Source organism: Tripterygium wilfordii, chromosome 15 (genome assembly GCF_013401445.1).
Source record: "Tripterygium wilfordii isolate XIE 37 chromosome 15, ASM1340144v1, whole genome shotgun sequence".
NCBI lineage: Eukaryota > Viridiplantae > Streptophyta > Magnoliopsida > Celastrales > Celastraceae > Tripterygium > Tripterygium wilfordii.
Genome location: NC_052246.1, coordinates 3,607,987 through 3,630,600, shown reverse-complemented (window position 1 = coordinate 3,630,600; position 22,614 = coordinate 3,607,987). Strand labels below are relative to the sequence as shown.

The 22,614-nt window shown below is 37.9% G+C and overlaps 5 protein-coding genes across 9 annotated transcripts; 3 read left to right on the top strand and 2 right to left on the bottom strand.

Moving 5' to 3' along the window:
• The first annotated feature begins 472 nt into the window (after positions 1-472).
• On the top strand, positions 473-2,942 carry LOC120017288. 4 transcript variants are annotated; one of them, XM_038870467.1, is made up of 2 exons: positions 473-705; positions 1,986-2,942. In XM_038870467.1, exon 2 carries the CDS (start codon positions 2,025-2,027, stop codon positions 2,496-2,498), a length of 474 nt encoding a protein of 157 aa, XP_038726395.1. In that variant the 5' UTR covers positions 473-705; positions 1,986-2,024; the 3' UTR covers positions 2,499-2,942. The 4 variants fall into 4 exon arrangements, with proteins under 4 accessions (XP_038726395.1, XP_038726394.1, XP_038726393.1 ...); XM_038870466.1 differs by having other exon boundaries at positions 473-712; XM_038870465.1 differs by having other exon boundaries at positions 474-717.
• Positions 2,943-3,814: 872 nt separating this feature from the next.
• Positions 3,815-5,090, bottom strand: LOC120016898. The gene has a single exon (XM_038869869.1). It carries the CDS (start codon positions 4,253-4,255, stop codon positions 3,902-3,904), a length of 354 nt encoding a protein of 117 aa, XP_038725797.1. The 5' UTR covers positions 4,256-5,090; the 3' UTR covers positions 3,815-3,901.
• Positions 5,091-5,233: 143 nt separating this feature from the next.
• LOC120016897 (transcription factor MYC2-like) lies at positions 5,234-7,829 on the bottom strand. Its single transcript, XM_038869868.1, has one exon. The coding sequence runs from the start codon at positions 7,590-7,592 to the stop codon at positions 5,544-5,546; it is 2,049 nt and encodes a 682-aa protein (XP_038725796.1). The 5' UTR covers positions 7,593-7,829; the 3' UTR covers positions 5,234-5,543.
• A 6,420-nt stretch (positions 7,830-14,249) lies between these two features.
• LOC120016984 (probable ADP-ribosylation factor GTPase-activating protein AGD8) lies at positions 14,250-19,733 on the top strand. The gene is made up of 7 exons (XM_038870008.1): positions 14,250-14,457; positions 14,597-14,715; positions 15,395-15,827; positions 15,933-16,190; positions 17,503-17,622; positions 19,091-19,189; positions 19,448-19,733. The coding sequence occupies exons 1-7, from the start codon at positions 14,389-14,391 to the stop codon at positions 19,553-19,555; spliced, it is 1,206 nt and encodes a 401-aa protein (XP_038725936.1). The 5' UTR covers positions 14,250-14,388; the 3' UTR covers positions 19,556-19,733.
• A 169-nt stretch (positions 19,734-19,902) lies between these two features.
• Positions 19,903-21,997, top strand: LOC120016985. Of its 2 annotated transcripts, none has more exons than XM_038870010.1 (5): positions 19,903-20,492; positions 20,578-20,705; positions 20,789-20,886; positions 20,974-21,203; positions 21,750-21,997. In XM_038870010.1, exons 1-5 carry the CDS (start codon positions 20,261-20,263, stop codon positions 21,755-21,757), a joined length of 696 nt encoding a protein of 231 aa, XP_038725938.1. In that variant the 5' UTR covers positions 19,903-20,260; the 3' UTR covers positions 21,758-21,997. The 2 variants fall into 2 exon arrangements, with proteins under 2 accessions (XP_038725938.1, XP_038725937.1); XM_038870009.1 differs by having other exon boundaries at positions 21,742-21,997.
• Positions 21,998-22,614: the final 617 nt, after the last annotated feature.

The following is a 22,614-nucleotide window of genomic DNA, read 5'->3' as shown; positions in this document are numbered from 1 at the left end:
TCCTGCGTGGGGTCTATTGACACGTGTATTTTCATAAGATTGATCTGATGATGTGTCATATATCGTTTTTGCATTTGTACTAAAAAAAAAAAAAAAGTAAATGGCGTTTGGTCGGTGGTGTTAATTCTCAATACCCATTTTGGAGGAATTCTTTTGGTTTGAAAAATTCCTTCTGCTGGCCGCCGTTATATATATATCCAACTTGTTTTGAAGAATTCCTTCCTTCTGTTGCCAAACCTTCAAATCTCAGACAAACAAGTTGGAGTATACAAACAATAATATCTTACATGTGTTTGTGAATTGTAAAATGAGTTAATGAAGATAATCAAATTTGTTTTTGCAAAACGTGGTCACAATTCACATAACGTTTCTTGATTTTTTTTTTTAAAAAAAAAAGCAGGAAAAGTAAATTTGGGGTGAGAGGGATTCGAACTGTTGACCTCAGTATCACTCAGATGTTATGAGACCTAGGTGCTAAGCCAACCGTGCAATTTTCGTTGGTATTCATTGCCCCGATCAAGACCCTATAACTCCAGAACACGATTCACGTTCCGACAAACCCAGGTTCTGACCTCGTCCTTCACTTTAAACGAACACCTCTTCTCTCTGCGCAAGATCATCAATTTCTGCCTTCCTCTCTCTCTCTCTCAGCAAGATCGACAATCAGACAGAATATCTAATTCGCCATAACAGCCACGAAACCTGGTATCTCGTAAGGTACTTTTGTCTCTTCCTTTCTTTCTCTTTCCCGCTGAACGTTCTGGTTGAGTTTATTCGCGAAAAACCCACGTAAGATCGCTTTAATGTGGGATCAAAAGAGGTAGATCTATTGCCCAATCTTATGCAGTACTTGTTTCTCTAAACAGGTGGAATACTTGAAAGTTGGGTCTTTATATGTTAAAGTGCGATTCTTTTTGAACATATTTGTTGGAAATTTCATTTTTGGTATTTGATGTCTCTGTTTTTTTTTTTTTTGAGCCTGATTATCCTTCTTCATTAGGATCAAATAGTAATCAAAAAGAAAGAAAAGGAGAGCTTTTGAATCATGTAGTTGAGTTTAGGCTGCTGAACTACTTGGGTATTCAATGGGGTTGATTCGGTGTGACTTCTAAGTTACTGTAATGTCTACTAATTGAGCAAATAAAATTTTCAAGATTACCTATAAAATTAATAGTTAATGATGGACATTTTTCTTTGTTCTTTGCGTAGAAAAAAGGGTAGTTTAGTTGATGTAGTGTAATTGGATGATTCAAGATGTTGAAGAATTGATGGGTTGATTAGAGATGATATCATAAATGTTGAAAAAAATGGGAATCATTTTATATGATTTTAGGAGTTGTTAAAGTAGCAATTTTATTCCTACTTCAAAGAAAGAACAACATTGGGTACATCATCTTTGACATTCGTGAAAAGGTGAAGCCAAATTGGTTAAACTATGAAAGGGAGGTGGATATCTTTCACAAATGTTGTGAAATAATGAAAATGATCTTGGATGCATTTGCAACTGTCATTGACTGTTGGTGAGATTAAAACAGGTAAGTTTATCGAAAGCTTTAGATGCATCTTCCCTTTAAAATTTTATTTATTGTTAGAAATTATAATTACAGTGGATGGATATGTCATATGTTGTCATGCCCGGGACAGCTGGATTGCTCAGGAGCTCAAATCAGTGTATGCATTGCTTCTGTTAGGATTCCAAATAGAAGGCAATTATTTATCCTAGAGTAGCCTGTGTTACCTCATATAACTTGAGATTGTTCCCTATCAGTGTTTTGAGACATGATCAATGAGAAACGTGATGGAAATTTTTGGGCAGTACGTTTTTTCTTTCACACATTATATATTGATACATAGTACCCGTCTTTTTCGAAGAGTTCTTCAACGAGGTTGTTTAGTTCTGAACGTAAGAGGGTAAATGCTTATGTTGTCTCTTTATTGAACTTCCATTATTCTAGCTGCTTACTGTTATCCGCAATCAAATCCAGGTGAAATCTAACAGCTGCTCAAAAAAAGACAGTCTCATTATGGAGCCTCTAAATCAAAGCTATGAAACTGAAAGCCAAAATGACGTAATGAACCGTCGTCTTAAAAATCGAGAACGGCAACGTAGATACAGGGCTCGGAAGCGCCTTGAAGCAGATTTGAAGAAATCTCACATGATTAACAAATCAACTACCCTTGAAGTAGGGCTGCAACCGAATGAGAATCTTAACAATTGCAGGACTCGCGTTCACTGTTTGCGAAATTGGAAAAAGGATGCAAGAATGGCTCATGCATGTAAGAATAATGGAGACACACCGAATGCTTCTGTCACTCCTGCTTTGACGTCAACAATTAATGGCTATACACTCTCCTTGCCTTCTGATACGAAGGAAGTGGTGCCACCAGAGAATAATAGTACTTCTGCAAATTTACTTAGCCTGTCTAGTGGAGAAGCGCACAAACCAATGCTTGTTCGAAGAGACTGGAAATCTGAAGCTAGAAAGAAGAAACACTAAGGTGGTTGTCGTTGACTTGTAGTTATGGTGGACTTCCTGAAGATACTGATTGAATTGTGGATATAACCCTGCCTCTTTGATGGTGAAATCATGATGTGGCCAAACAAATATGCAAATGGGGTAAGTGAGTATCTTACCCCGCTGAAGAAATCATTTTTTCCTGTTTCCGTAATTCTTGCTTTTTCATAGAATAACATATGACATAGTGGTAGAGTTGTAGTGGTACAACCTAAAAGTCACGGGTTCACTTCATGTAAATAGTCTCTCCCCATAATAAGGTGAGGTTTGCGTATATCTTGCTTATTCTCAACCCCTTCCACTATGCGAGTGTTGTGCATAAGAGTTGTTTTTCTTTCAACTTAGAGGTCATAGATTCAATTCTTGTAAATAACCTCTCCACGTATTATTTGAGATAAAATCTACGTACATTCTATTTGTCTCTGACCTCAACCATTGCGAGAGCCTTGTGCACGAAAGTTGGTTACATTTACTTTCATAGAATAACATATACCAACTTATGCTGTTGCAGAAGCCGGTGATGTCATAGATTATCATGTATTGCTGTAACAGTTAAATGACTGCTGACTCCATTACTGGAGCATTACAACACCAGAAGATGTTTTTGTACATTTCTCCAGTTAAAGAGGTCATGTCAGTTCACAAGAATTACCATGTTATGTGAAATTTGGTGAGATCATTACACATTTGAATAGGAAGATTTCTGTGTATGCTTTGACATTGAAGGTTTGTTTGCTGAGTGCTTTCCTTATTTAAAAGGAACACTTCTTTTCTATGGCATCTCATGCCAACTTAATATCTGATTGAATGAATGTTGTTTAGGATACATTATGAGTCTTCCCATTGAATTCGACTTTTATTGATATGGAAGTATGGAGTATGAAATTTCTTAGAAATTGGATTTCTTTTTACTTCGTGGCAACAAGCATAGATTTTCTTAGTGCTCCAGAGAGTGAGTGCTATTCGGGACTCCAGAATGTACCTCAAAATCAGGAGGATTACTGCTCATATGTCACTGTTAAACGGGCTGTTATTTACAATGCTGGTGTGGGAGAGAGCACAAATATTGTTTTTCTTGTTGAATCCAAGAGCATCTCTTTAGAACTCCATTATGCTATTCCTTTCATAATTCTGTATCAAATCAATCACAAAAATATGTGTTGAAACAGTCAATGCTAATGCATTGAAGAATCAAGAATGAGACGTTAATAAGCATGGGCTATGAAGAGGAAAGTTAAGAGAGTGGAGAGCCAATTTGAGAATTGAATCAGACAACTTAACTGCAATATCAATAGACACAAACATACAAGATTCACAAATCACAAAAAGGAAGGGGAATGTGTAATATATATGTATTGGATACATATAGAAGAAAGGTAATCATCTCAGAATAGTCTCTCTTCTGCTTTCTTCATCTCCTTCCTTCTTTGCCTTAAATCCTCGAAGCTCCAATCCCTTCTCATTCCACAGCTCCTCACTAACCTGGGTTCAGCACCAGAACCTTCAAAGATAACCGCACCGGTACTATTAAGCCGACGATGGCAGTTCCTCATCTTCTGTGCAGCAACAACTTTTGATCCACTCCTAATTTGTTTATAAGGTTGTGGATTCAAATTCCCCGACCAGCTCCTATCTACCTTTATACAAAATATCTTCTTGCATTGTTTCCCACGGTTACAATATTCCTGTTCTGAGTTTGTTCTCTGCGAGGATTGGCAGGTAAGGCAATTGAGACTCATTGTTGAATCAGAACAAGAGCTAAGCCCACCGTTCGGGGTGGCCGGTGGCAGAGGAATGAGGGAGGGAGGACGTCAATTTACATATGGTTAGAATGCGGAGCTAATTTTCAAGATTTTACAGTTAAGTTTTAGAAGTAGTTTCGTTAATTGGTTAGAGAAATGATGACCATTGCTATTTTCTTCAATACAAGATCATGGGAGACCACTAAAAGAGAGGAAAAGAAGTTCTATATTAAGGTTGTCTTGTCTACAACTTAAATTTGTCCAAATGGTATGAGCTAGATACAGAGGTTATCATGTTTCAGCATAACTGTTTTTGCTATTATGGTAGTCTAGCTCAGTAGATTTATAACAATCCTTTTATAACTTGGTGGACCAGAATCAATTATAGCCCTCGGACTTCAGTGAGTGGGTGATAAGACTTTTAACCACTGAATCTTGATTTTCCTGTTCTGGAAGTAAAAGGGGTATCAGTGCAGTCAATGTCTTGATCTCTGAATTGCAGAAATGTGTTTAGGGTTTGCAGTTCCAAAAACAGAAACATGACCATCAGCAAGTATATGACTGAAACTTGCTGTATCTGTGTATTGCCTGATTCATTACACGATGTCTAAACATTGATTTATCTTCAACAGATACAAAGATCACAGTAGTCAAAAGATTTCCCTGTCAAGCATTCTGGTGAAGTTTCAGCATCAAATTGGAGATCAAAGGCCCACCAGAAAAGGATGCTAACTAAGACCAAAAATATACGCTTCATCTAATTCTATGCATTCAAACACCAGGCATAGAACAATAAACACCCAACAGAAGTTTCTGTTTTCAGTTCATATCCGTCTCATGAAGCTTCTCCCTAGGGAAAAAAGTAATGGGAATAGGAGATCAGAAGAACAATATCAGATTATTGAGATTCTGCTCACCTTCTTTACAACACGAGTTAATTCAAAGAAATAGTGAAGCATGATTACTGCACATAGAGACATGAAACTTTGATCAGCACAAATTTAGTGACAATTATTATATACATAACAGAAGGATGACCAATACAAAAATCTTTTCGCCAGATGAGAGCCTAATAATGTTATGGACTTGAAATCTTGTACTACCGAACCGATCCTATTTTCCCTTAGTTAAGCTCCTTAATCTAAATGAACTCAAGCTCAGAAATGACTAAAATACTATCCAAGAACAGTATTATACAGACCGGGAGTCTTAAAATGTCCCCAATCCTGCCCCATTAATGTCCATCCCCGATTGCATATTATTAGACTTCAACATGTTCAATGTCTTATCGAGCACCAACCCTGGATTGTAAGGCTACCCTGAGCTGCTCCTGTGTGTAAAACCTACTTCCAATCTTCACTGTGGCCTGCTGGATCATCAAATCATTCACCACCGACACACTAGCGTGATGCACATCAAGGTCTAATTCCTTCAAAGCTGCCATTAGCCTTGCCGCTGGATGGTTCCTTTTGCTACATTGGATTCTAATCATCGCATCCCATCCAATTATCTTCACATCAACATCCAACTCTATCATATTACCATTATCATCCAGCATCCTAGGATCATCCAGAGATGTCAATGCAGGACGTGAATCTTCAATAGCTAATTCGCTCTTCATTCCTTCAAGCTCCTTCTGCAAGTCCTCCCTATTCGACTCTGCAGTTTGAAGCTTTGATCGAAGCTCGTTGATATACGAAATTGCATCACCTAGAAGTGATGCCTTGTCCATCTTGGACACATTAGGAACAACAGCACGTAGGGAATAGAACCTCTGGTTAAGCTTCTCCCTTCTCTGCCTCTCTGCTTCAACGTGATTCAATGGCTCTTCTCTCCCATTTGCGGGCTTCCTTCCCCGTTTTCGTGGCTTCTTCTCCGGATCAACAACTCGGCTGCAATCAACATCCTTGATCACAGAAGCTTCAAGATCTGAGTGATCAGAATCCCCACCTCCACCACTTGATTTCACCATACCAGGGGAAGGTAAAATCACACCTGAAGTGAATGAAAGCATCCCTTCATCATAGCTACCTCTGGAAGTGGGTGCTATCTTCTTCTTGTTCATCTCCTCTGTTAGAAATTGGGAATTGCCTGTAAACAAATTCCCATTTCCACTGGTAGCAGTCCTCTTACTCTCCCCAAAATTCAATATTTCCCCAGATCCCGGCTTCAACAAATTCCCTTTCCTTCCGTTAATGGCATCATATCCACCAAACTCAGAGAAATTCAACTCTCTGCCAAAGTAGTTCTGTTGCTGCTCCTGCTGCTGGCGAAGATGATTTGGGATATGAACTCCATTCCCACTGGGATTCTCACTCAAACTACTCGAACTCGGATTCTCAATTTGAAACCCTTTCGATATCTGGGGATTACCATTGTGGTTGGTGTGGCTGCTGCTATTGGTCGCGTTAGCAGTGACACCAGATGTTGGGATTGTACTGTTATCTATTCCGTTCTGCAACGGATCGCTCAGCCAGAGCGAGGACGGGTCGTTCTCGCCCTGATCCGGGTTTGCACCCACGGTCCACGAACCCCCATCGGCACCACCATTACTGAAATTGAACAAAACCCTGACTTTGTTCGTCAGATCTGAGCTCTGGTAAATCAATTCAGTGGAACCCAACTCCACCACTCCGTTCGATGACGGAATACACACCATGGTCTGCAACCCGAAAACCTGACCCAGCCGCGCCCGTTCGCAGGGAGAACTGGAGAGCCGGTCAGGACCAACCACCCAAACGGGGCTAGAATTAAAGAAGGCCTGACCCGGTAACCCATCTCCGTTATGGAACGACTGAGTCATCGATACTAAGAAGAACCACTCAGTATCAGTCACCTCTTCATCGACGGCATCATCAGCGACACCAGAAATCAGCGAATTGAGCTCACGGAGGACCTTCTTACGGTGCTCCTGCTCGGCAGCGGAATAGGCGGCGTTCCTGAGCTTCGATTTGGCTTTATCTTCCTCCCCCTTGTAGTACCCGTCAGCCCAACCGAGAACCGACGATCCAGAATAATCGCACGAAGATTGCCAAAAGATTGCGTAGGTCCAGCTCTCCGAAGGGCCCTCAATAAGAGCTTGGAGACGCTGCTGGAGGGTTTCCTGATTGAAAGTGACAGAAGGCTGAGAGTTAGTCAGAGACGACGATTTCGATGCCTCCGGAGGAGCAGTAGCCATGGTTACTGGAGTGGTGGAAGCCAAGGCACACGATTGAGGGGGAGGCCACAGCGCAATAAGATCGTTGGTACTCATAAAGGCCTCCATTACAGAAGTGTTATCGTCCATCCACAGATTCATCGCCGAAGAAGATACTGGGAGCCGGTAGTCCGTCATTCCATGCACCGGTTACTGCCTCTCCCGATTAAAGTTGAAGTCTTTGCATTAACTGCGGAAGCAGTTGATGTAAACTCAACCTGAGCGAAAGAGAGAGAAAGAAAGACGTGGGGGGAGAGAGAGATAGAGGTGAAGATTGAAGAAGGTGACGATGAGCGGTTGGTGCCCGGAGATAAAGAAGAGAGGGTAAAATTTTGGGAGCATTTGGATTTCGGTTTCATTTCAAGTGAATTTCGGATTGTGAAGTGGAAAGTGAGGGAATAGAGTGGATGGTAAGGGTGGTTTCTCCGAAGCCGGCGCATTCAAGATACTCGTGGGATTAAGCTGCCTATGTTGACGTGTCAAATTCCTTACACGTGGCAGAAGCTTGTGAGCTCATTTGTAATTTAATGATTTTTTAGTTACATTTCCCTCTTACATGTTAGACTTAATTGGTTAACATGTGGTTGCTAAACAGGGACACAAAATTATAATCTCTATCAAATAATAACGGTTTTCAATTTATTCTCCAATAAGAAAGGGTTGTCTACTGCATTGGTTCAATTTGAACCACTAATATAATTTTTAATAAATTATCAACAAATAATTATTGCAAAGTATTTGGGGTATAGATTATAATGATTTATTTTTAAATAATCATGCGTTGCTTCAAATTTTCAAATTGAACCAATGCAAGCCCTGCAGCAGACATTTGAACCAATGGAGTCTACTGTTGCCCTGTACCGCAGGAGCCGAATCAGAATAAGAATCATTGCAGTAAAGAAACTCCGAAACACAAGACAACTTTTCAAGTTGTGCTCCACAATAACTTTAAGTTATATCAAAAATGATAAAAATCCCAATAATAATCATCCCAAAGACATTATAGTAATATGCGACACTCATTCATTTTGTGTGATTTTCAATGGGTCTCTTTGCTATGATGTCACTACACCTGATGAATGAGTGTCACCTAATGGATGGTTGAATACGACATAAATAAATATGTAAGTGTGTGTGTATGTATGTACATACATGCTAGCTGGTATTTGGAATCTTGGGGAATAAACAGTCTTGTAATCTTCACCCCCGAAATGGGCTCACCAAGACTACCTACTTAAATACAAAAGAAGCTTTGAATTTTGATCACAATTTCCTTCACCGAGACGTATTAATACATACAAAATATGCAAGTCGGTAATCAACATTTCATATTTGACTGATAGAGAGGCAAATGTAGGGCCTACCTCCAATCCCCTCGATATATATATAATAATCTCATGTATAGTCATGTACACAAATTTCACGTTTTGGTTATATTCACCAACCAACCATACATATTGTTGCCATTGTGCGATGTTTGATGTTTCAAAACGTACGACGTCAATGACACAAACTATGAGATGCATGGATTTGTTTGTTTGGGATTTAACAAAGATTGAAGTTTGGTATAATAGCTGGAGACCAGTATTACTTCAATAATTCAAGCAACTAACGGGTCATCGAGATAATATAAATAAATTAGCAGGTGATTAGAATATTATTTGTGGAAGTTCTCAGTCGAAATATATCAATAATATCATTCTCTTTGAATTTACGAGTTCATTATATATACATCGAGCCCACAATATTTTGTTTTTCATGAACATTCTCACAACGATATTTAGGCTCAGATGGTACATTCTATATATGAGAGGATTTGCTTTTAGTTATAAGTCAACTCAATTCTGTTATGCCTGACCGATAGTATTGACATGATAATTGTTAATTAGTTAACACACATAAATCACATTGTTTGGAGGGCCCACGAACGAAATAGAGCGCGTGAATTGTTTTAGTATAGAAGGGAGAAAATAGTGGAAGCAACAAAATCATGCGGGGACGGGTCTTTTGTCATTTTATTACAGTGGAAGGCGGCTGCACGTGAATAACACCTTTGATGTTCAAATAATTAAAAAAAAAAAAAAACTAAGCTAGAAAACGTGTGACGTGACCTGTATACGTGTCGGTGTCGTTTTGGGGAGGAATGGTTGAGCCGCCTTTGTCTTATTATGGCTGCTCCTGCTTCACTGATCATCAGCAGCAGCCTTACCATTTAAAGCGGCACAAACAATGAGCGGGTCGTCTATTAACATTGACTACATGGGTGTTTGGTAAAACGATTGTATTGATTTTGAACGGTAGTTATTAAGTTGTAAAAGAAAATTTGAGCTTCAAGCAAATAAACTATGAGGTGTTTGATAAAGCTGTTATAGCGATTAAGTTATATAAAATATATTTTGTATTATTATTAACTTATAAGTATAATTATTAATTTATTATTTAATTAAGTATGATTATTAATTTATAAGTATGATTATAATTAATAATTTATAAAATTGGATTACTAACTTGTGTCAAATATAAGTATAAATATACTGTATTTAATATAAAGCTGGGACCCACAAAAAAAAAATAAAAATATATGCGGCTTTTAGATGTGGGACCCATGCCAAAAAAGCTCCCAAGAAAAAGCTCCTAAAGGGCGGTATTGCTCCGTTTTGTGAGCGGTACCGCCCTAAAAAATATGGTTTTTGGTGAGGTGGTCCTGTTTGCGATACAGCTCTGTGTACCACCTCACCAAACACACTCATAGCTTATAAACTCTAAAAAATTCTATTTAAGTTTAATTTAAAAGATAAAATAAAAATTTTATAGATTATATATAATATTATCTAAATAAAAAAGATGAAATAAAAAAAAACAAAAATAAGCTGTAAAATAAGCTTCAATTTGAAACTTATTTTTTTGGAGCTTATTAGAGCTTATAAACTAGCTTATGTTGGGTGTTTGACAGAGCTTATTTTGAAGCTTATAAGTTAGTTTATAAGCTCCAACATAAGCTCTACCAAACAGCTACTACGTGGTAGTTAGTGACCGTAAGCTTATTTTCTCTATGATTCTTTACAACTTTTTCAATAATTTTTTTAAAAAAAATATTACTGAGAAGTATATTTTTCATTGAAATTGAACACTATACACATATATTTAATCCAATCGATTATCAACTGAGTGACCTCTTTGTTTCAATAATTTTGATTCTTAAGATAAATATTTCAAATTTTCTCAAAAAAAAAAAGGAAAAATATTGATACAATTAAATGGCATCAAAAATACAAAATGATATTATTAAGGCGTCCGATTATTTTATTTAAATTTTAATAATGTCGATGAAAACTAATTAATAATTATGATGACCTTTTTTATGCAAAACAGGGCAAAGACAAACTTACAGTAGAATTTTTTCCGTGAGAGAAACATAAATATTATCATCTGTAGCATATTTCTAAGAATTTGTGTGCATCTTACCGTCAAACTAAGAGCATCCACAGCAGATTACCTAAACATGAGTCTGTCTGTAAAATAGGGAACAATTATAGAGAATTTGTCAAAAAACACATCTGCATCAGATTCCCTAAACTTCCCCTATTATAAAGACTTGCTACAGTGGTTCCCTACATCTAGGGAACCACTGTAGCGTTATGTAAATATAAAATAATGACAAATAATAGATCTCTCTCTTCGTTCTGACATCCACTCTCACCTCTGTCCCACATCCTCTCTCGTTCATGTTCACGTGATCTTCAACACGACGCATATCTTCTCCGATGTCGCCTGCACATCCGACGTCATGTATGGGGCCGACGACGAAGCTCCACAGCCATGATTAGGAACCACCGATCAAAAACCAAAGACAATAACTCTACTCCTTGGAAACCCATAATCAGAACCACCCAATTTTTTCTCTCATTCTCTCTCTCATCGGCTTTCCCTTGTTCATCATTTTCTCCCTCATCAACGAGTCTCTCTATCAAACTCTCCCTTCTTCCTGCCCTACCAAGTACCCAAGATCTGTTACAGACCTGCAATCGACCTCGTCAAGAGCCTGCAGGACCTGATCCTGACTATTGATTTCTCCATCTTGGACTAGACATGGGGAAAAACCCAGGTGAGAATAGAAATAAAGACTGTATGCTGAGATTGGAGATTGAGTATTATTTGCCCAAAATAATTCCTCTGCTGTCAAAGGTGGCATCATTGTTGTTGGAAATGGTTGCCATATTGACCAGGTTGTTGTTGATGATGGAAAGAAGGTAGGCGGCTGTGGTGTGGTGGTGCAGGGAAGGTGGAGACTGAGTTGAATTTATTATTATTTTAGATATTTTAAAATAAAATAAAATTATATCAATAAAATAATAAAATAAAGAGAAATAAATATTATTTTAATGAAGTAGAGAATATGATAAGTAATCTGATTTAGTGTTGATTGGATAGAGAATCTGTAAAATAAGGGAAAGTGACATTTTATCTGTATTTTAGGGAATCTGTTAACATACTCTGCTGCAGGTGCTCTAAGGAGATAAACAACTTAATTTTCAATAATATTATATGTATTGCGAGTAATTATTAATTTCAATGGAGAAGTTTTACTTGGGTGTGACGGGTTGCTATAACCCCTTTTGCGGTATTTTTTAAAATCATTAATGTGTAGTATTCGATTTAACGAATCCAACGATTTTTTTAAAACAAAAATCAAATTCATCGTGATTGAAACATCGAATGTTTCGAGTTTATATTAGACAGTCTAGAATTCATATGTATTTTTATGCTGAATTTGATTTTTATTTCGAATAAAAAATGTGTCGCTGGATTCATTATGATTGACATTACACATTTATGATTTTTTTTTAAAAAAATTGATATGAAAATGCTACTCACATATTTTGACTAACAAGTTACTCTTTTTCGGTTTTCCGGCAATACAAAGTGTAAGGTTAGTGGCAAAGCCACACTTACTTTAGAGGAGTCAGCCAACCCCCTCAATTTTTTTTTAATTAAGCCTATATATATATAATTACATAAAGACTCTACGAATTTTCAATTTAAACCCCCGTTGCAAAAATAATGTTCTAAAGATTGAAACAAGAATATATGGCACAATTATTACTTATCCTATTTTTATTTTTAGTATTATTTTTCCTACTTTCAAAAAGTATAATGGGTAGATAATCTCTCTTAATTTGACTCATCCTAACATAAAATAATGTATCCGTCCCTTACGACCCCTCATATTGGGTTCTGACTTTGCACAGTAAAAGGTGTGAGTCCTAAAAATGAAACTTACCTCCACTTCCTCACACAAAAACGGTTCAAACATTTTACATTATAAAACTGGAACAAGATAAGACTCAATGAATGGTCCTTTGAAAAAGATGTATTCCCGACAACAATTAAAAGCCAACAACCTATCCTTTGACATTTACGTGGACAACCCAAAGGTAAATATGGGACAAGACGTATTCTACAATATCGGGAAATGTAAGAAACGTGAAAGCAAAAATATTATGACTGGCCCCACAAACAAAATACTATCATGTTTCATACACCTCCCCCCAAAATAAAAAATAAATAAAAAAAAGATTTGACAGTGACACCACCGTAGGGCGCCACTCGTGGATCATGATTGAGTCAATTGACGCCGTGACCCGGTGACACTGTGTCTCTCCCGCATTTTAAACGTGGCAACTCACGCGGACCTGAAAAAGCTATAAATTGTAAGCACAGCGACGTCGTTTATAAAGTATTAAAAATTTAAAATTAGTCACCATTACCAATTGGTTTGGGTTGTAGCCCATGTGGAGTATCTACAATTGGGCTCACAGAGTTCGAACTCATAGCCCGTGTCCATGTGGACTTGGATTCTTTCACGAGGAAAACCTGCAGCCAAAACGCGCCAAACATTAATTTATTAGGGTCTCAGGACATTAATTTGTTTGTGGTGGTGTATCAAAATCACCGGTAACACCCACATATATATCAATGATCATATCTTGTTCATTAGTTACTGCCTTGTTCGAAGACATTCTCCCCCTAATTATCACACATGTTAATTTTTTTTTCTCCCATGATTTAAAACATGCTAATTTTGGTTGGAATAACCATGAACGGCTCAAGAAATACAATGATTTTTCTGTAGCAGAATGTTCTTGGACATAGCACATATAGGGGTTCATACTTCGTAGAATTCAAGGTGAAACAGTTCCCTTCATTCTTGGGTTCTGGCCTACTGTTTTATTTGGTCCATAGTTCTTGTCCCAGACAATCTACACCGGAAATAGTCCCTCGTTTCTCTAAATCTAATAAGTTTCATGCGACTCAAATATTTATGCTGTCTAGGTCTCTTTGCAACCTTTAACAAGCATCTATGGGCTGCCTAGGCCCACATACGGATGCTACAATGAACATAGCCCAAAAATACAAATGGACTCTTTGCATTTGTTCCCTTTCTATTAATCAACCTACTAGGCCGGAAGCCCAAAACAACTTACTAATTATAAGACGGGTTTCCATGCTGGGCCCAAGCTTGAATCTAAAAGACCCAGCTCAACTCTTTGTCAGGATTTTTTTTTTCTTCAACAGTGGATAGTAAAATAATCGCCGCCCGCGACGGCGCAACCACCGCTGCTCACAAATAGAGTCGGAACCAGGCTATAACAGGGGCATTATCGTTATCGAAGGCCAGTAAGGGACAGCTACATAGCAACCGAACTTGAAGCGACCAGGGCATTCGGGTCACTTCACTGGAGAATTACATTGCCTATACAGAGAAACGCACCGTTTTATTTATATTTCTCAAAAATGGAGAACCAATAAGGAAAACAAAAGCAATTTGCGGTTTCACAGTATTTCTCTCTCTACTTCTCGCTGAGGAGGTGGTGTTGAAAACGCACCTCTTCGGACCTCCGTCCATTCTCTCTCTACGCTCTTTCTCTCAAACATGGCGTCCGACAATTTTACCGACAAGAACGTCGTCTTCAGAAAGCTTAAAGCCAAATCGGAAAACAAGGTCTGTTTATTGTTGTTTGTTTTACGTCTTCGTTTTGCTGTGGCCATTGTTTGTTTTCTCCGGATAGATCTGAACTAGATCTGGAAATTCCGTTATTGGATCTCGGTAATGATGTTCCGTTCGTGGTGTTTTTGTTCAGATGTGTTTCGATTGTAATGCGAAGAACCCGACATGGGCGTCCGTAACGTACGGGATCTTCCTTTGCATCGATTGCTCTGCCGTGCATCGCAGTCTTGGCGTGCACATCAGCTTTGTTCGGTAATTTTATTTGGCTTCTTCTTTTTGTGTTTAGCCATCTGATTTGAGTTTGGCATTCTGTTTCCGATGCCAGGGTGGGATGGCTGTCCAAATTGGTATTTTCTCTATTAACTTCCAATTTTTCATGAAATTTGTTTTTGAAAGCTCCATTGGAGGGCTGGGTTGATACCTTCAACGCTCCCATTAGTACTTCACAGTTCACAACCCCGGGCAGTTGTGACAAATTGCCATCTCTAACAGCTTCATTTTCCAGTCACAATAAAGGATGATATGATTCAATTATTATCAATCCTTCCTGGCAAGGGAGCATCATTGCCATATATAATTTGTTATAAATGGCAATTGAGTTTGCAATTTTAACGATACCTGGCCCAGCAAAGTCAAATATAGAAGTTTGGAGAATTATGATTTGTTATTGGAATTATTTAATGCGACAGATATTGAACATGAAATCTGATTTTCTTAGCTATGTATAAATGGATTTTACAAGTTTCTCCTCACTGTTGGCTTTGACCTTGATCTGACTCTTTTTAGGGATAGTACTGGTAGCCATCAGATTCCTTTCCCTGATGCTTGATGCATCTTCATATTCTATTCGTTGTTTTGCCCTTTAGCTTTTACTTTGATGACAATGAGTTGTAATCACAGGGAATATGCATTCTATTTATGTTCTATGCAGGTCAACAAATTTGGACTCCTGGACTCCTGAGCAATTGAAAATGATGAGCTATGGGGGGAACAACCGTGCACAAGTTTTCTTTAAACAGCATGGATGGACTGATGGAGGAAAAATTGAGGCCAAGTTTACATCAAGAGCTGCTGATTTATACAGGCAGATACTTTCGAAAGAAGTTGCTAAAAGTATGGTGGATGAGGCAAGTCTACCGTCATCACCCATCGCTTCTCAGTCTGCCCAAGCAACTAATGGATCTCCTGATGTAAAGATCAATGAGGTTCCTAAAGATGGTTCCTTAGGGAGGCAAGAAACATCTGAAATTGCACCTTCGCCAAAAGTTTATCATACAACAACTGTCAGCTCTATCAAGAAGCCTCTTATTGCAAAGAAAACTGGGAAGTCCAGTGGATTGGGTGCTCGAAAGCTTACGAAAAAGGTTTTCTTTCCCTCTCCTTTGTGAACAAGTCATTATGGAATGAGGATATTTCTGGATTATTAGTTGCTACTTTAATTCCCTTAAATTCAACCTTGTTATTTGCAGACAAGTGAAGATCTCTATGATCAAAAGCCTGAAGAGCCAGTGATTCCTGTTGCTTCTTTAACTAACACTTCTACTGCTGGCTCTTCTTTTACATCTCGCTTTGAGTATGTCGATACCACCCAACCTGCTGAGTTGAGTAATTCTGGCCCACAAGCAATTAGCCATGTATCTCCACCAAAGTCTTCAAGCTTCTTTGCTGACTTCGGAATGGAAAGTGGCTTCCAGAAAAAAGCAAGCTCAAATTCCCTGAAAGCGCAAGTATGCCATATCCCTACTGGTTCTTGCTTTTAGATGACTAAACAAAATTATGTAAAGGTTAACTTTTGTAAGCAAATGCAATTAGCTGTTCAGTTGCACCGACACTTGGACCGTGAATGTTATGGAAATAAAAACAACTTGACATAGTTTAGGGCGCTAACCAGATAGTCTAACTGCATGCACGTTTGAAATACCAGTAAACACTTCACATTTGCACAAACGTGAAGATGTGATCATGACCTTTACAATGGCAAATATGCTGTGTCTCGTATATTTTGTTTGGACTTTTTGAAGGGTAATATATTTTCCATGTGTTATCTACCTTGTTATAATATGTGTATAAAGTGCATATAATTAAGTATATGTGGAAGACACGTGCCTAAACATGAAGACGTGATCTTGATATTTGATATGTGGAAGTGTCCTCACATGGTTGTTAGTTATTTAGTGTCCGGGGCTCATAAAATAATGGTATGGCAGACTGAAGGTTGAAGCTTAATTTTCAATGATTTAGCGTCAAGACATTGAGAACTACTGAAATAGTTATGATGATGAAAGTTTGAGTATTAGGTTGTTGTTGCTTGGATGTTGAAGTGGATTTGAGTGTATATATGCAGGTGCTGTATAGCCTAATTTGCATTCATCGTAATGATCTCCTTATAACACAAGAGCTGTATGTTTATGTCCTTGAGTGAAGAGCCAGATATTATCCCCGGCAATAAGCATATATGGGCTTCCTTAAACTTAGAGATATCCCTGGCTTTAATGCCAAACAATGATTCGAAACAATAATATGTCAATTCCTAAAGTCATTCCTAACCATTTTTTCTGAAGTGTTTTCATTCTTCCTTTTGTTTTTGTTGTTGAGGCCAAGCCGTAGTTTTGAATTGTGCTAATGTCGCTAGTTTTAGTAAGATTTTCTCTATTGTGACATTCCTTAATTGTTCTATGTTCGAATTTAAAAGTATGATATGAACTTTTTCCAGCTTCCATTTGTTTGTTTGTCTTCAATTTTCCTCTCCATTAATAAATTCTTATTCATTACATATATTTTATAGCTTTGATAAGGCACTGCTATTGCCTGCTGTTAGAAATAACGGCCTACGTCCGTTCCCCTCCTGAGTTCCATAAATTATGTATTGTAAATTTGTAAGAAGATGTATGGAAGTGACTGCTGGTCGTTAATATTTAGCAGATTCTTTACAGAATTTGCTTTGAAGGATATAATATCTCAGTACCGTAGATGCTGGTGCTATGGTTTTTTGTGTGTGTGTGTTTTTTTTGGCTTACTTCCTATTGTTATCTTTTTCAGGAAACTGATGAGGCACGAAAGAAGTTCTCAAATGCAAAATCTATTTCATCCGCCCAATTTTTTGGAGATCAGAACAAATCTGCTGACACCGATGCACAAATGTCTTTGCAGAAGTTCTCAGTATGTGCTCAAATTATAACTGACTAAGAATTCCATTTTTAAAAGTAACAAATTCTGCTTATTTTTTCTTTAGAAGGTCTTTCTGTTGTTTGATATAACATGTTTTCAATTTCTGGTCTGCTCTAATTTATCTTAGCTTACAATATACTAATAAAAATGCTGTAGCATTTGATGCAACCTGCTATTGCATCTGTTACGTTATTTTATGGAAAATATGCTTTTAAAAGCCTAAGACAAGGTTTTGACTTGTATGGTAAGAAAGAGTGTTTGGTACTTTGGTTCAATAATGTTTTCTTTGTAGTTTGCTTCCTAAAGGTGTTGATGTAGTTCTTTATATTCCATGTTCTATTAGTAATGGTTTTCGATTTTATTTTATTGGAATGACTCCTTTTGTTGGTTCTTGTTTTATTATTAGTCCTTTGTATATTCCTTAATTTCTCATTTCAAGTTATGGTTTTTATTGCTACGTATACGTACATTAATAATCATTGGAATAATAATCAACCCTAGTTGAGTATTCTACATCAATCAACTAAACCTAATTCTTATCAATGTCTTAAACTCAGTCTGTATTCTTCTCCCTCTTTAACCAGTATATCCATCAGAAACAGCCCTCAATGTTTCTGCAGTTAAATTTTGTGTGTCACTGTGTCTATTCCCCCTTCCATCATCAAATCTTAATCCATTCAACAATTGTCTCTTATGGATGCTTACGTAGCTGACCTCAAATTTATTGGGGTAAAAGCTTGATGACAATGATGAGCACTTTTGAGCCCTCAATCCTAATTTTCTACGCCTATCCCTCCACTAAACATCGACGGGGCATTCTTAATCCAAATGTTAGATATACTTAACCTTATCTTTCTGCTTGGTTGCAGTAAAATTATAAAACAAATGGCATGGGTAAAAAAAGGTAATCAGATGTACACATATTACCCTTCATAATATTTGGAGAGGCTGATTCCAGTAGATATATTAGACTTAAAGATGGTGGGGATTCAATGCGGTGTATTTCTTGGCACGGCTCCTAGATTTTCTTTAGCTGGTGCCAAGTGATGAGCGAGAAGTTTACTAGATGGTAGACAAGTTAAAATGGATAGTTGGAGTTTGATGGGGAGAAACATTGGACATAATTACACCTGTTGTTGAGGCTATTAGGATAGTTAAATTGAGTAACATCAACGAAATGCCCACTTTATTGACACAATGACACTTCTACCTGTCCTAATGTTTCTTGTTTATGTTAAGGAAGTAATGGTTCAAATTTTCATCGGAAAGGAAGACCAATATTCTGGTTTTTGCAAGTTCACACAGTTGGTCTCCCATATCACCCCAGAGCATGAAAACCCAAGAGACCAAAACCTAATATGCTATGTACCATCTTGTTGATTTTATGGACTGCTCAAAGGTTACTACATGTTCCTCATGATTGTTGATTTTCCAGTATTAATGTCCAAGTAATTTGCAGGGTTCCTCAGCGATCTCTAGTGCTGATCTTTTTGGTCACGACTCTGAAATGTCCCTTGATTATGCTGCAAGTGACCTTATTAACCGGCTCTCATTCCAGGTATGGCAGATTGCTACCATTTGTTGCTATTTGACTAGATAAGCAGCGGCACATCATTTTTTTTGGTTTGTTCATAGATGAAATTGTCTTATATTAGTACACTACCATTCACATTAAAATTAAAATTTACCAAAATGCAAGTGAATTTATGTTTGGACATCATGCGGGGTGCTCCCCCTTTTTACTAATATGATGAGGGGGTTGGTGGTTGATTCGTGCTTGACTCTTGATTTTTTAATCCCCCTCATTTTTCTTCAGGCACAACAGGATATCTCTTCCCTGAAGAACATTGCAGGAGAGACGGGGAAGAAGCTTAGCTCCTTGGCATCAAATTTAATGACTGATTTTCAGGACAGAATCATGTGATAAATCATGTGTTTTAATGTTCAGACTGAGGAGTTTTACCAATCCAATTTCTTGTTAGTCAATGTAAAATGAGTTAATTATAACATTTAGTGCAAAATTTGTGATATTGCACAATTACTTGGTGAGTTCTAGGCCAATATATAAGTAATAGGATGTTTAGTTCAACTGCTTCTTCTTACAGCTGGTTATATCAAAGATCTAATTTGAAAATTGAGGTCTACTTGATTTTTATAATTATTTACTTGCAAAGGTTGATGCTTGGGCCAACTATCCTAGTTTGTATGTGATTGTCTTTTGCGACCTAATTGCTCATAGACAGAAGGACACAGATTATCCAACCCTGTCTTGGTCTGACGTTGCAGATTTCGTCCTTCAATTAATGGCCAGTGCTTGTCTTCGTTAATAAACCCTGAATCCATTGGCCGGCAGGGTGCTTTGGGCAATGTGATCATTGATTAAGTTTAGAAATGAGCATAATCTTTTGGCATGTTGTTATGACAGCAAGCCCTAGTTAATGTCAAGACGGTACTAAGCAAACTCTTCTAGATTACATCCCTGTCCTTTTGTTTGTTTCTCAACCACATTGTTTCCGCAACTATTTTAGAACCCAAATGGCTTACCATTGATCCTTCCCTTACATTTTCAATAAAGATCAGTTTTTATGGGTGTATTTATGATCATACAAAAAAAGGTGGCCGCCTAGACATGACAAAGCCTAACAGGAATGGAAAAGGCATCGCAGCGGCGGAAGTTCCGGAAACTTGGGAATCGCCAGCTTCGAGTACCAGTACTGCTGCTAATTCCAGGCATGTAGTGATAGTCATGGATGGGATGAAAGAGTTCATTACAGAGCCGCTTGAATGGGCTCTGAAGAATGTTATCTCAGCTGGTTGTATTGTCACACTCCTTGGTGTGATGCCTTGGCTAAACATTCCTCGTGAGTTCACATAAATCATCCATCTTTTTTAAGTTTCTGTTTGTATCTATAAGCTTATTTGGCATGCTTGAATTCTGGTGTGTAGTCTCTACAAAAACATGGCTTGATGTTTGGCCGATGGAATTCGAAGATCTAAAAGAGAGAAGCGAGTGGATTAACGATGCCAAATACCTGAAGCTCCAAGCAGTGATCGATCTCTGCAGAAAATATGGGGTAATTATGAAATCACTCTGAGATTCTTGATATATAATTTGGTCAAGGACTCTTTTGTTCAATTAATTCATTACAAAGTGCAGGTAGTTCCACAAAAGGAGGTGGTGATGGGGTATCCCCTGCGATTGCTTATCGCGGAGAAAATCTCGAGCCTTTCTGCAACATGGGTGGTCTTTGATAGGTAGAGATGTTAAATTAAGGACACAAATGAGATCGGTTATGGCGTTGTGTTGAGTATTAGCCAATTAATGATGTTGTGTGGTTGCAGGCATCAGAGAAAGCATAGAGAATTCTTTGCAGAGAAGATCCCATTTAACATGGTGATGATGAATGAAAATGGAGAGGCAGACATAATCAGAGGTCGACCTAAATTAATTGACGATGGAGAGTTCACGCCAGGGGAATCACCGGAATCTTTCGTGCCAACTCCGGAGCTGATGATCTTTGATGATTTGAAGGAAATACTCAAGGAGAATAAGTCATTTATGATGTCTGTGGGTATGATTCAATTTTCATGAGCTATTGCACAATTACTATTCTAGTACACGACTCCCTCCACAAGGCTCCTGCTGTTTCCAAGAATTAAACTTATGACCTCTATGTTGCACTCCTATAACTCTAGTGTCACTAGATCACATTGTGGCCGTGAGATGCGAGATGCAAGTTCAACATCTACATCAACAATTGATCTCTCGACACCACTATTCCATAATCAGTTAATTACTATTTGTAGTATTTATTTTAAATATGGAAAGCACATGGTTCACATATTCATGTGAGACTGATGGATTTGGATGTGAATGGGATCCTAGCTTTCATACTTTGGTGGTTCTCCGAGATCCCTTCAATAACCTATGTTGTGTTGAAGGGACATATATATATGATCCGATCGATAGCAAGGAAATCAAGAATTACATATTCACATGATTTTGAATATTGAGAGAAGTCACGCATTGCATATTGTTTTATTTCTCTGTTGATATACTTTTTCTACTGGGCATTTGACTCGCTCTTTCTTTTCTTTTTTTCCTTTCAGGTGAGCAGGGTACTAAGAATCAGTCTGAAAATGCAGGAGTGGCATAGGTGGGGCACACATCTAGAACTGCGGGGAGTGGATGTTGGTTAAGTGTGTTTAGTTTGCAAATTTAAGTTTATGTATTATGCTTAATTGCTTATGCTTGTTTTTTTTTCTTCATACAAGGGCACATAGATAGCTGCTGTTGAATAATTTACTGTGTGTAATAAATAAAGGCCACGTGTCCAAGAGGGTCGGGGAGTGACAGTTTATCATTGATCTTTTTCTTTTTGATAAGGGACCGGTTCAACCGTGTAAATTGAACCGGTCCTGGTGTCGTTGGTTTTAGGCGTGGTTAAAGTAACCTGTAACGAATTGCCAAAAATAAAATTCAGTGATTTGTGTGCCGCTGCAAAGCCCTAATCTAGGCCCAAAGCTCAACTTGGATCGACAAAAATAAGGTTTCAGGCCCAAAGCGCAACTTCTTTGGGCATGATTTACATTTCACATCAAACAAGATATCATTTCCACCCTCTTACTCAAAGGCTCACAGCATTCCCACCATCATTCCAATGTTAACTACACATCACCGAAGTTATAAAACTACTGTGAAGGTGTTGCATTCTTTAATATTGGTGCAATTCTAACCCAAACAACACTTCCTAGCCTTTGCTGTTGGAGATGAATTCTTAAACTAAACTATAAATGTAGCCTTTGTTCCCTCTTTGCGTGCTCAAATTAAACTAGACTTGATAGAATTCGTTAATTGAAACCCACAAAACAACTTCTTTGCATGCTCAATAGTTTATCCTCTGTCTCTCTTCCCCTTTAATGTCCTACCCACTCAATGCAAATCACCAGAAACTCATTCTCTATCACAGATTCACAGGCTCA

Bases quoted from the DNA above. Each gene is read 5' to 3' on its own strand.
- LOC120016985 (XM_038870009.1), top strand. From the start codon at position 20,261: ATGACAAAGCCTAACAGGAATGGAAAAGGCATCGCAGCGGCGGAAGTT. The intron at 20,706-20,788 runs GTAATTATGAAA...TACAAAGTGCAG, and splicing joins ATCTCTGCAGAAAATATGGG to GTAGTTCCACAAAAGGAGGT. The intron at 21,204-21,741 runs GTATGATTCAAT...TTTTCCTTTCAG, and splicing joins GTCATTTATGATGTCTGTGG to GTGAGCAGGGTACTAAGAAT.
- LOC120017288 (XM_038870467.1), top strand. From the start codon at position 2,025: ATGGAGCCTCTAAATCAAAGCTATGAAACTGAAAGCCAAAATGACGTA.
- LOC120016984 (XM_038870008.1), top strand. From the start codon at position 14,389: ATGGCGTCCGACAATTTTACCGACAAGAACGTCGTCTTCAGAAAGCTT. The intron at 16,191-17,502 runs GTATGCCATATC...TATCTTTTTCAG, and splicing joins CAAATTCCCTGAAAGCGCAA to GAAACTGATGAGGCACGAAA. The intron at 19,190-19,447 runs GTATGGCAGATT...ATTTTTCTTCAG, and splicing joins TTAACCGGCTCTCATTCCAG to GCACAACAGGATATCTCTTC.
- LOC120016898 (XM_038869869.1), bottom strand. From the start codon at position 4,255: ATGAGTCTCAATTGCCTTACCTGCCAATCCTCGCAGAGAACAAACTCA.
- LOC120016897 (XM_038869868.1), bottom strand. From the start codon at position 7,592: ATGACGGACTACCGGCTCCCAGTATCTTCTTCGGCGATGAATCTGTGG.